Raw genomic sequence first — 12,994 nt, 5'->3', positions numbered from 1 at the left:
AGCGAGTGCTTGCCTGGTGCTGGGGCAGGCGGGCCCTTAACCTGCCGCACCTCATCCTGCCTTCACAGTAGGCCCCCGGAGTAGAGATCATCAAGCCACCTTTTTTATCGAGGTATAATTGACATATAACATTGTATTAGTTGCGGGTGTACAACATGTTTCAGTATTTGTGTATATTGCAAAGCGATCATCGTAATAAGTGGTTAATATCCCTCATCGTACACAGTAACAATTTTTTGACTTCTGACGAGAACTTTTAAGATTTGGCAACTGTCAAAGATGCAGTACAGTATTAATAACTGTAGTCACCAGGCTGTACGTTCCCCCCGCATGGTGTAATTATCTCGTGACTAGAAGTTTGTGCCTTTTGACTCCCTTCACCCGTTTCGCGCACCCCACCCCACCGCTGCCTGTGGCAACCACCCATCTGCTCTTTGCACGGTGAGCTTGGTTTTGTGGTTGCTGTTGTTGCTGTGTCTTAGAGTCCGCATATAAGTGAGATCAGATGGTGTTTGTCTTTCTCTGTCTGACTTATTTCATTTAGCATAATGCCCTCAAGGTCCATCCGTGTTGTCACAAAGGCAAGATTTCATTATTTTATTTTTTATTTAAAAAGATTTTTTATTGAAGTATAGTTGATTTACAATGTTGTGTTTCAGGTGTACAGCAAAGTGATTCAGTTATGTATGTGTGTATATAGACACATACATATATTCTTTTTCAGATTCTTTCCTTTATAGGTTATTACAAAATATTGAGTATATTTCGCTGTGCTATACAGTAGGTCCTTGTTGGTTATCTATATTATATGTAGCAGTGTGTATATGTTAATCCCAAACTCCTAGTTTATCCTTCCCCCCGCTTTTCCTTTAGTAACCATAAATCTGTTTTCTATATGTCTGTGGGTCTATTTCTGTTTTGTATATAAGTTCATTTGTATCATTTTTTTTAGATTCCACATGTAAGCGATATCATATGATATTTGTCTTTCTCTGTCGGATTTACTTCACTTAGTATGATAATCTCTAGCTCCATCCATGTTGCTGCAAATAGCGTTATTTCACTCCTTTTTATGGCTGAGTAGTATTCTGCTGTGTGTGTACCACATTTTCTTTATTCATTTGTCTGTTGATGGATGTTTAAGTTGTTTCCATGTCTTTGCTATTGTAAATAGTGCTGCAGTGCACATTGGGGTTCATGTGTCTTTTCGAATTATGGTTTTCTCCAGATACATGCCCAGGAGTGGGATTGCAGGATCATATGGTAGCTCTATTCTTAGTTTTTTAAGGAACCTCCGTACTGTTCTCCAGTACTGTTCTCTGGTTATACCAGTTTACATTCCCACCAACACTGTAGGAGGGTTCCTTTTTCTCCACACCCTCTCCAGCATTTATTATTCATAGACTTTTTCATGATGGCCATTCTGACCAGTGTGAGGTGATACCTCATTGTAGTTTAGATCCGCATTTCTATGTTAGCAATGTTGAGCATCTTTTCATGTGCCTTTTGGCCATCTGTTATGTCTTCTTTGGAGAAATGTCTATTTAGATCTTCTGCCCATTTTTTGATTGGGTTGTTTGGGCTTTTTTGATATTGAGCTGTATGAGCTGTTTGCATATTTTGGAGATTAATCCCTTGTCAGTCACATCATTTGCAAGTGTTTTCTCCCATTCTATAGGTTGTTTATAGTTTCCTTTGCTGTGCAAAAACTTTTAAGTTTAATGAGGTCCCAGTTATTTATTTTTGTTTTTATTTCCATTACTCTAGGAGATGGATCCAAAAAGATATCGCTACGATTTATGTCAAAGAGTGTTCTGCCTGTGTTTTCCTATAGGAGTTTTATAGTATCCGGTTTTACAGTTACGTCTTTAATCCACTTTGAGTTTATTTTTGTGTATGATGTTAGAGAATGTTCTAATTTCATTCTTTTACATGTAGCTGTCCAGTTTTCCCAGCACCACTTATTGAAGAGACTGTCTTTTCTCTATTGTATGTTCTTGCCTCCTTTGTTGTAGATTGATTGATTGACCGTAATTGCATGGGTTTATTTCTGGGCTTTCTATCATGCTCCATTGATCTATATATTCTTTTCTGTGCCGGTACCATACTGTTTTAATTACTGTAACTTTGTAGTATAGTCTGAAGTCAGGGAGCCTGATTCCTCCAGCTTCACTTTCCTTTCTCAAGATTGCTTTGGCTATGCAGAGTCTTTTGTATTTCCATACAAATTTTAAGGATTTTTCTTGTTCTGGTTCTGTGAAAATGCCGTTGGTAATTTGATAGGGATTACATTGAATCTGTAGATTGCCTAGGATAGTATAGTTATTTTGACAATATTGATTCTTCCAATTCAAGAACACAGTGTATCTTTCCATCTGTTTGTGTCATCTTCAATTTCTTTCATCAGCGTCTTATAGTTTTTGGAGTACAGATCTTTTGCCTCCTTAGGTAATTTTTTTAAACATCTTTATTGCAGTATAATTGCTTTACAATGGTATGTTAGTTTCTGCTTTATAACAAAGTGAATCAGTTATACATATACATATGTTCCCATATCTCTTCCCTCTTGAGTCTCCCTCCCTCCCACCCTCCCTATCCCACCCCTCTAGGTGGTCACAAAGAACCGAACTGATCTCCCTGTGCCATGCGGCTGCTTCCCACTAGCTATCTATTTTACGTTTGGTAGTGTATATATGTCCATGCCACTCTCTTTGTCACAGCTTACCCTTCCCCCTCCCCATATCCTCAAGTCCATTCTCTAGTAGGTCTGTGTCTTTATTCCCGTCTTACCCCTAGGTTCTTCATGACCTTTTTTTTTTTTTCCTTAGATTCCATATATATGTGTTAGCATACAGTATTTGTTTTTCTCTTTCTGACTTCACTCTGTATGACAGACTCTAGGTCCATCCACCTCACTACAAATAACTCAATTTCATTTCTTTTTATGGCTAAGTAATATTCCATTGTATATATGTGCCACATCTTCTTTATCCATTCATCCGATGATGGACAGTTAGGTTGCTTCCATGTCCTGGCTATTGTAAATAGAGCTGCAATGAACATTTTGGCACATGACTCTTTTTTTTTTTTTTTTTTTAATGACTCTTTTTTGAATTATGGTTTTCTCAAGGTATATGCCCAGTAGTGGGATTGCTGGGTCGTATGGTAGTTCTATTTGTAGTTTTTTAAGGAACCTCCATACTGTTTTCCATAGTGGCTGTATCAGTTTACATTCCCACCAGCAGTGCAAGAGGGTTCCCTTTTCTCCACACCCTCTCCAGCATTTGTTGTTTCTAGATTTTTTTGATAATGGCCATTCTGACCGGTGTGAGATGATATCTCATTGTAATTTTGATTTGCATTTCTCTAATGATTAATGATGTTGAGCATCCTTTCATGTGTTTGTTGGCAATCTGTATACCTTCTTTGGAGAAACATCTATTTAGGTCTTCTGCCCATTTTTGGATTGGGTTGTTTGTTTTTTTTGTTATTGAGCTGCATGAGCTGCTTGTAAATTTTGGAGATTAATCCTTTGTCAGTTGCTTCATTTGCAAATATTTTCTCCCATTCTGAGGGTTGTCTTTTGGTCTTATTTATGGTTTCCTTTGCTGTGCAAAAGCTTTGAAGTTTCATTAGGTCCCATTTGTTTATTTTTGTTTTTATTTCCATTTCTCTAGGAGGTGGGTCAAAAAGGATCTTGCTGTGATTTATGTCATAGAGTGTTCTGCCTATGTTTTCCTCTAAGATTTTGATAGTGTCTGGCCTTAAATTTAGGTCTTTAATCCATTTTGAGTTTATTTTTATGTATGGTGTTAGGGAGTGTTTCATACTTTTACATGTACCTGTCCAGTTTTCCCAGCACCACTTACTGAAGAGGCTGTCTTTTCTCCACTGTATGTTCTTGCCTCCTTTATCAAAGATAAGGTGACCATATGTGCGTGGGTTTATCTCTGGGCTTTCTATCCTGTTCCATTGATCAATATTTCTGTTTTTGTGCCAGTACCATACTGTCTTGATTACTGTAGCTTTGTAGTATAGTCTGAAGTCCAGGAGCCTGATTCCTCCAGCTCCATTTTTCGTTCTCAAGATTGCTTTGGGGCTTCCCTGGTGGCGCAGTGGTTGGGAGTCTGCCTGCCGATGCAGGGGACACGGGTTTGTGCCCCAGTCAGGGAAGATCCCACATGCCACGGAGCAACTAGGCCCGTGAGCCATGGCTGCTGAGCCTGTGCGTCCGGAGCCTGTGCTCCGCAACGGGAGAGGCCACAACAGTGAGAGGCCCATGTACTGCAAAAATAAATAAATAAATAAAAGATTGCTTTGGCTATTTGGGATCTTTTGTGTTTCCATACAAATTGTGAATTTTTTTGTTCTAGTTCTGTGAAAAATGCCAGTGGTAGTTTGATAGGGATTGCATTGAATCTGTAGATTGCTTTGGGTAGTATAGTCATTTTCACAGTGTTGATTCTTCCAATCCAAGAACATGGTATATCTCTCCATCTGTTTGTATTATCTTTAATTTCTTTCATCAGTGTCTTATAATTTTCTGCATACAGGTCTTTTGTCTCCTTAGGTAGGTTTATTCCTAAATATTTTATTCTTTTTGTTGCAGTGGTAAATAGGAGTGTTTTCTTAATTTCACTTTCAGATTTTTCATCATTAGTGTATAAGAATGCCAGAGATTTCTGTGCATTAATCTTGTATCCTGCTACTTTACCAAATTCATTGATTAGCTCTAGTAGTTTTCTGGTAGCATCTTTAGTATTCTGTATGTATAGTATCATGTCATCTGCAAACAGTGACAGCTTTACTTCTTTTCCGATTTGGATTCCTTTTATTTCTTTCTTTTTCTTTTCTGATTGCTGTGGCTAGAACTTCCAAAACTATGTTGAATAAGAATGGTGAGAGTGGGCAACCTTGTCTTGTTCCTGATCTTAGTGGAAATGGTTTCAGTTTTTCACCGTTGAGGACGATGTTGGCTGTGGGTTTGTCATATATGGCCTTTATTATGTTGAGGGAAGTTCCTTCTATGCCTACTTTCTGCAGGGTTTTTATCATAAATGGGTGTTGAATTTTGTCGAAAGCTTTCTGTGCACCTATTGAGATGATCATATGGTTTTTCTCCTTCAGTTTGTTAATATGGTGTATCACGTTGATTGATTTGCGTATATTGAAGAATCCTTGCATTCCTGGAGTAAGCCCCACTTGATGATGGTGTATGATCCTTTTAATGTGCTGTTGGATTCTGTTTGCTAGTATGTTGTTGAGGATTTTTGCATCTATGTTCATCAGCAATATTGGCCTGTAGTTTTCTTTCTTTGTGACATCCTTGAATAAAAGTGATGAGGGTGAACATCCTTGTCTTGTTCCTGATCTTAGAGGAAACACGTTCAGCTCTTCACCATTGAGTATGACGTTAGCTGTGGGTTTGTCGTATAGGGCCTTTATTATGTTGAGATAGGTTACCTCTATGCCCACTTTCTGGAGAAGTTTTATCATAAACGGATGTTGAATTTTATCAAAAGTTTTTCGTGCATCTATTGAGATAATCATATGGTTTTTATCCTTCAATTTGTTAATGTGGTGTATCACATTGACTTACAGATGTTGAAAAATCCTTGCATCCCTGGGCTAAATCCCACTTGATCATGGTGTATGATCCAACGTGATTCAATGTATTGTTGGATTCAATTTGCTGGTATTTTGTTGAGGATTTTTGCGTCTGTGTTCATCAGTGATATTGTAATTTTCTTTTTTTGTGGTATCTTTCTTTGTCTGGTTTTGATATCAGGATGATGGTGGCATCATAGAATGAGTTCGGAAGTCTTCCTTGCTCTGCAATTTTTTTGGAATAGTTTAGTTTGAGAAGGACAGGTGTCAACTCTTCTCTAAATGTTTGATAGAATTCGCCTGTGAAGCCATCTGGTCCTGAACTTTTGTTTGTTGGGAGTTTTTTAATCACAGATTAAATTTCAGTACTTGTAAATTGGTCTGTTCATATTTTCTGTTTCTTCCTGGATCAGTCTTGAGAAATTGTACCTTTCTAAGAATTTGTCCATTTTTTCCAGATTGCCCATTTTATTGGCATATCGTTGCTTGTAGTAGTCTCTTATGGTCCTTTGTATTTCTGTGTCAGTTGTAACTTCTCTTTTTTCATTTCTGATTTTGTTGATGTGGGCCCTCTCCCTTTTTTGCTTGATGAGTCTGGCTAAAGGTTTATCAATTTTGCTTCTTTTTTCAAAGAACCAGCTTTCAGTTTCACTGAAGATTTCATTTTTTTTTTTATCGCTGAGGAATATTCTACTGTATATGTACCACATTTTCTTTATCCATTCATCCATTGATAGACACTTAGGTTGGTCCATATCTTGACTATTGTAAGTAATGCTGCTGTGAACACGGGGGTACGTAGAACCTTTTGAATTAGTGTTTTCTTTTCTTGAGGTAAATTCCCAGAAGTGAATCATGTGACAGTGCTATTTTAGTTGTTTAAGGAACCTCCATACTGTTCTCCTTAGTGACTGTACCAATTTACATTCCCACCAACAGTGTACGAGGGTTCCCTTTGCTCCACATCCTCGCCAACCTTTATTTCTTGATGTGACCCCTCTTTAAAGATGAGTTCACTGAGGTTCAGAGGAGGAAAGACCTGCCTGAGGTCACCCTGCAACGTCAAGTCCTGCCCTCCCCGCCCCTTCTGTTTGTAGGGACCACAGTCCTGTCACCAGTGTCACCTGGTCCCTGTGGCTGCTCAGGGCTGCTCACCTCTGCTGCTTACACGGGACAGCCAGGGCCAGCCCAGCCCTCGCCCCCACACCCAGCGCCAGCCTGGATCTGTGTCGGTCCTGGGTCGGCCTCCGGGACCACTGGCAGGGTGGCTGAGGACGCAGTGCTGCAGTGGTAGTCTGCTGGCTGCCTCGGTCTCCCCACCATTTCCCCTTGGGAGGAGTAAAACCCTCCAGAAGCTTCTGCTTCCCCTCATTTCTAGAACGATCCCTAAAGCCCCTCAGCCCGTAGCTGTGCTCCTTGCTCTGCATGGCCCTCAGAAGTGCCTCCTTGCCACAGGCAGCTCACTTTGGGGGTCGGGAGGGCATTTGGAGCCCACGGCTGCGGCTGGGGTCTGCACCCTACTGGGTGGGCACCCAGCGGTCACCCTCGTACTGGGATGGTTCCACGTCACCTTCCTGGCAGCCCCCCCCCCCCCCCCCGGTGTCTCCGAGGCAACAACTTCAGGTAGTGGCTGAGTTCAACCAGGCAGCTCAACTTTGCGTTACGTAGGGAAGCCCGTTTTATGGCAATTCTACCGCTAAAAAGTTTTAAAATATTATTTTAAATGTTTAACAACCACTGACCTAATCTAAGCAACTCATTTCTAAGACCCATGGACCCACGTGGCTGCCCTGCGTGGTGTCCAGGCCATTCCCACGGCCTCGCTCCCCAGCCCCGCAGCCTCGGGCCTGGCCCTTACTGCCCGGCGGGCACTCCTCACCTGTGCCCCCTCTTCTTCCTGGCATGCCCTGCCCAACGTTTGGATGTTGAAATCCTGCCTGGCCGTCAAGGTGAACCACAGGTGTCCCCACCCCTTCTGTAAATCTCCGCCAGACTCGGAAGCTACCTTCTGTCATTTCCGTGAGCCAGGGTCAGGTAGGCAGGCTTGGGTCTCAGGCCCGAGGGTTGGGCTCAGGTTCGGGCCGGCAGCAGGGCGGGCCGGGCGCAGGTATACTCCGCCGGCACCCGCCCTGGCCAGGCTCACGGAGCCCCAGGTCCATCACGTGCGAGAAAGTGCCTGGGAGCTCAGTGCGGAGCGCGCTTCGGGGTGTGGGGTGGCGCCCCTTCCCTGCGTCCCATGTCAGCCGGTGTTTGTCTTCAGGTCAGGAAGCAGTGAGCAGAGCAGCAAGTCCAGGGGTCCCCCAAGCCTGGTGGCTGCGGCTAGCCCAGGTCTGGGATGGAGCCCCAGCTCTGTCCCTTCCCGTCCGTGGGACTCCTCCAGCAGCAGGAGCGTGGGGACCATCCGCCGGGGGGCAGCAGGGCGAACGCGGGCAGCTGTGCGCGTCTGCTGCAGGCACCGCGGCTTTGGGCGCTGCTGGAGCCGAGAGCTCACCTTTCAGGGGGCGGGCAGGGCCCGGGAGGCACCAACACGTGCAGAGGGCCGCCCTTCCCGTGTCCTCAGGGCCTGCGCCTGCCTGTCCGAGGCCATGGGGTGGGGGGTGGGGGGGTCCTTCTCTGGTGTCCTCTAGCCCTGACTGTGCTGCTCTGCCACCTCCCCCTGCAGTACGAGTACAGCTTCCGCACGGAGCAAAGCGCCGCCGCCCGGCTCCCGCCCAGCCCCACCCGGTGCCAGCAGATCCCCCAGTCCTGAGGGGCCGCCTGCGGGGAGAAGATGCATTGCCCAGACTACTGAGCGCCCCCCTCGCCCGGTCCCTCCCACCGCCCATCCACACTGCCCCGCTTGGCGCTTCTGGGAGACTCTGGGCAGCTGAGCTGTTACCTCCTCGGTCATCAGCTTGCCTGACGTGACACCCGCTTCCCTGGGGATGCTGTTCATAATCTCGACTAACCTGTGTGTGCTGTAGTGACCAGTGGCTCCTACCATGTCTGTGTGATGACCAGTTGTCCTGCGAACAACCCTACCCACCACGGGAGTCACCCCGAGGGCCCTGGACAGTTGTTCTGGCCGTCCAGTGACGCCACCGGCTCCCCGCTCTCCGGACTGTCACCACCACTAAGCCATTGCTTCCTCCCAGAAGACAGACACTGAGGGGCTGGCGGCTTCGCACAGGGCCCTCCAGGGCTGACGGATCACCCCAGACCCACGGAACACATCGCTTACGCCAACGGCATCAAGTGTCCGAGAATTTCACAGGGACCCTAAGGAAACATGGGAGGAGGCTGCCAGTGGGTCCCCAAGTGGACAACCTCGGACTCGCCCCTCAGTTCACACACTGGATGCCCTGAGGTCGGGGGACAGCCATCCCCCAGCCACCGGCCCAGAGAGGACTTGCCTTCCCGGCGAGACGGCCGTGTGGCCAGGTGCTTGCCTGGACGTGAGCTTTGCTGCCAGGACGCTGGGCTCACTCACCTCACACCCTCATCCCCACAAAGGGCTCATCTCTCTCTGCAGTGCCCACGTGCCAACGACAGCTCCAACTGCCCGGCCCGGTGCTCTGACCGTGACCAGGCCGTGGGTGAAGAGGCTCTGTGAGCCCGTGCCCAGGGACGTGGACACGCGGTCACCCAGCTTCTCAGAGCCAGGCTGTGTCTTAGTGGCCTCTGCTAACAGGAACAGTTGTTTTGAAAAGTCCGTCTGACCCAGGTCACCAAACTGGGGCCAGAACTGACATCTCTGCCACGAGTGGCCAGTGGCCATGCTGGCGTTCCCCACAGTGCCGGCTGGGACTGGGTGCCAGTCCCATGGGTGCCATGGGAACGGGGCCGCTGTCCTCCCTGGAGGCTTGGTCCTCACCCTGTGGCTGCCTTGTCTGGCCGTTGGAATTTGTCCTAACTCCCCAGAACTTGGTATCTCACATCTTGGGGGTCACCAGATGGTTGGCGCTTTGGACGTGAGGTTCGATGTGTGTCTGGTCGCTGGCAGAGGAAGGCAGCCTAGGAGAACCACTGCCCAGCCAGGGACAGCCCCTCCTCCCTGCAGTTCCTAGGGTGGCACAGGGCTGGCTGGGGCGCAGCAGGAACTGGCCAGCAGTTAGGAGCTGCCGCCTCTGGCTGAGGAGTGAGGCCGGGGCAGAACATCCCTCACAGACCTGCGTCAGCCCCACCGTCCCCATCCCCCTCCACTCTTCCCCCACGGCTGCCCCTTGGTCTTCATTTCGATACCTCCTGATTTCTGGGCGTTAGAGATGTGCTCACCTCTCCCCACTGTCCCCGAGACCTGAGGACGTCCCCAGTGGGGCTGGCCTTCCCGCTTGGCCAGGTGGCAGGAAAAGGCAGTTAGCTGGTGGAACCCGCCAGGGCCCGGGAGGCACGGGATGGAAAGTCCCCGTGAGGACCCTTTGGGATCGGTGCTTACCCAGGAGAGAGCCGATGAACCAGTCTCAAATGTACCCACTGAAATGAGCGGGCTGTTTCTGGGGAATTGGGGGAGCCCCGTGGGGCCCGGAGAACCTGTGTCTGCTGCTGCCGTTTGGACGGGTGGGGCTGGTCCAAAACGGGCAGAGGGGTGACGTCTCCGCTCACCTCTGTCCAGCTGTGTTGGCTCTTGGGCTCTGTCCTTGCATCTCTCCTCACACCCCAGCTGTGGGTTCATCTCCAACAGGTTAACACCCCACGGCCGTTCTCCCTTGACTGAGAACCAAGCACTTTGGCGGCTCCGATGGGCCCTAGGAGGTCCAGAGACAGCCCCGTGAGACCCCTTGTCAGGGAGCAAGAGAGCAGTGAGGGTGTGTCTGGGGAGAGGAGCCGCCAGCCCCCGCCAGCCCCCCGCCAGCCCCGGGCCACCCTGCAGTTCTGGGACAGGCAGGCAAGGCAGGGCTGCAGGGCTGCAGGGCCGCCGGGAAGAAGGCAAACCTCTGTGGACTCAGGCGAGCTGGAGAGGCCTCCACAACGTTCCAGACTTGGTCTGGGTCTAACAGCGACTGTGAACGTCGCCATGACGGCAGCTTAAGACAATGAAGCAGTGACAGTGTTAAGAAGTCGGCGTCCGTGATGGATTTTAGGCTGCTCCAAACTCTGCACCTTTCCTTCTGAGGTGGGTGCCCACGTGCCCCGCCTGCCCCGTGTGGAAGAGGAGCTCGCTCACCTCGGGACCGAGCCACCTCTCTTTCTTTCTGGGACGGTGCTTTTCTTCACAAACCCTCTGTTCACGTGGGGAGGGAAGGCAGGGGTTCTCTCGGAGACGTGAAGGGCAGCAGCCTCCATCCTTCCCGGAAGGACTGACCAGAGCACAACATCCCCTGCTGCCTTCTCTTTCCCCCTGAACGTTCCGAGTCTCTCTCCAAAGGCCTTGGAAACAGCACAGCGGTGATAAGGAGCAAGCAGTTGACTCCAAGTTCACTTGCAAATTTATAACAAGGCTTTTTCCACCCAAGTCCGGGAACTGGTACCAGCCACAGCCTCCACTTGGAGGGATGAGCACCCTGGTGGCGGGGAGAAATAGCGGGTTAGGCCCCCGCCCTAGCTCCCCAGAGGGCCACCCTGCTGGGAGGCTCTGATGGCCACCACCTGCCCCCGTGTCCTTCAGAAGGCGGCGGGGGGCGAGGAGGACCAACACGTACAAAGCACCTACTCCTTGCCAGGCGCTAGGCTGGCACTTGAAGCACATTTTCTCCTGTCACCACCCCTCCCCCCCAAAAAAACAAATACTCCGAAGCGTATGCTGTTTGCTCCCGGTTCCAGACGAAGAAGCTGAGACATGTCCACAGGCACAAAGCTGGTGAGTGGCAGAGGCGGGATCTGGCCCCAGAGCCCCCAGTGCCAGCTGTCCCATCACGAGCACCTGCCTCCAGTCCAGTGATGGGTTCCCAGCTGTCACTGGCCCTGCTGGTGTGACAGTGTCTCGCCGAGTACGGGGCGAGAGCTGGGTGCAGTCCCGGGGCTGCGGGCTGCCCGTCACCGTTTACAGGGGTCCCAGCCCACAGCTCCCCTGAGAGCTGGCGCGCCCAAGGGTGAGGCACAGAGAGGCCTTGACGGCAGCCCCGTGCCTGCCGGGCGCACAAAAGCCGAGCTCACCTCCCCAGGGCCTGCAGGGGCCGGGTGCCCACTCTCACCACGCCCCCGGGGTGGCCAGCTTTCTTCACCTGTTGCGACCGTGCTGGTGGGCCTGTCACCACCAGGAGACAGGCCTCAGGCAGGTGGCTATGTCACTAGCTTAGGGACAACGTCCTACCGCGTGTATTTATTTGAGGTGACTCCAGTACTTGGCAAAGGGGAGTTTCACTGTGTGATTGTCTTCTTAATATAATTTGTTAAATAAACGTTTGTTTTAACCTTTCCCCAGCTCGCTGCTGTCTCTGAGGCACCGAGATCGGCTTCCCTCGGGGGATGCCCTGGGCTCCAGCTCTCTCCAGCTCATCCCAGCTGCTGGCTGGGTTGGCCAGCACCCTGGCCTTCCAGCCTTCTAGAAAGAGCTGGTGGGTTTCTTTGCCCCCGTTTAGCTTAGATGACCTGGTGACAAGCCAGAAGGATCCAAGAGGAGCGAAGAAAGCCCTGCCATTCTCTGGCAACAGCTCTCTGGAATGCTTCTGGAGGGAGAAAACACCAGTTTCCATAAAAGCATGTGAAACGCGTGCATTTTAATGGGTCGCCAGCAAGGAACGCAAAGGGGCGCTTCTATCTCTGGCTCGCCCCGAGCCTTGTCTGTGCCGAGCCGGGGCCATCCGGCTGCCGGGAGTGGGGGGACATGCAACCACGTCCAGCACCGGTGGTTTTGTCCTGTCTCCACTGCTCACCTGCTGGCAATATGCCACCCCAAATGCCAGGGAGGGGCTGCCAGCCCTGGACGCACACAGGCTCCTTGTGAGCACACGACTGGTGAGGTTTCACCACCATAGCTCTTTACCTTCTTCATCAGTGGCTTTGCAGTTTGGGGCTGGACACCCTGTTCATGCCAGACTAAGGCGAGACTCGGGTGACGCTTAGCTCTCATCTCACTAGGACCATGGAAGTCCCCAAAAGGGTACTGGCACCTCCAGCCCAGGCCCCCACCTCTGGCATCCCTCAGGTCTTTTTCCCACAACGGGAGATGGAGAACAGCCCAGAGAATTCCACGAGAAACCCACGAAGAACACTCAACATGGAGTTTGAAGAGTCCCTCCTGGTGCCAGGTCACCAAGGACATACATGTAGTAGCCTTTGACATCCAAGACACAGAATCTGCACTACTCGTGGGTCGCCGGGGGGAAGTACCTCACACATGGGCCTTTGGGCAGCAAGAAATTGAAGTCCACACTCCACAGCCTGGGCCAGGGTGGGCTTAGTGGCCAGACCCAAAGGACACTCGGACCACAAAGCAGGACACAGCCTAACCTCAAAGGGGCCAGAGCAG

The 12,994-nt window shown here is 49.6% G+C and overlaps 1 protein-coding gene across 4 annotated transcripts in view; it reads left to right on the top strand.

Annotated features, from left to right (window-relative positions):
* The window catches only part of MVB12B (multivesicular body subunit 12B), a 189,187-nt gene extending 177,245 nt beyond the window's left edge, over positions 1 to 11,942 (top strand). For all 4 annotated transcript variants that reach the window (XM_032634524.1, XM_032634520.1, XM_032634523.1 and 1 more), the window contains one exon: positions 8,270 to 11,942. Coding sequence is in view for 3 of the 4 variants with exons in the window: in XM_032634520.1 (XP_032490411.1) it covers positions 8,270 to 8,356 (87 nt within the window). In the remaining variant the exon portion in view is untranslated. The remainder of the gene's footprint in view (positions 1 to 8,269) is intronic.
* Positions 11,943 to 12,994: the final 1,052 nt, after the last annotated feature.

The sequence above is a fragment of the Phocoena sinus genome, chromosome 6, assembly GCF_008692025.1.
Source record: "Phocoena sinus isolate mPhoSin1 chromosome 6, mPhoSin1.pri, whole genome shotgun sequence".
Lineage (NCBI taxonomy): Eukaryota > Metazoa > Chordata > Mammalia > Artiodactyla > Phocoenidae > Phocoena > Phocoena sinus.
The sequence above is the reverse complement of the archived record's forward strand: the minus strand, read 5'-3'. Positions and strand labels throughout refer to the sequence as shown.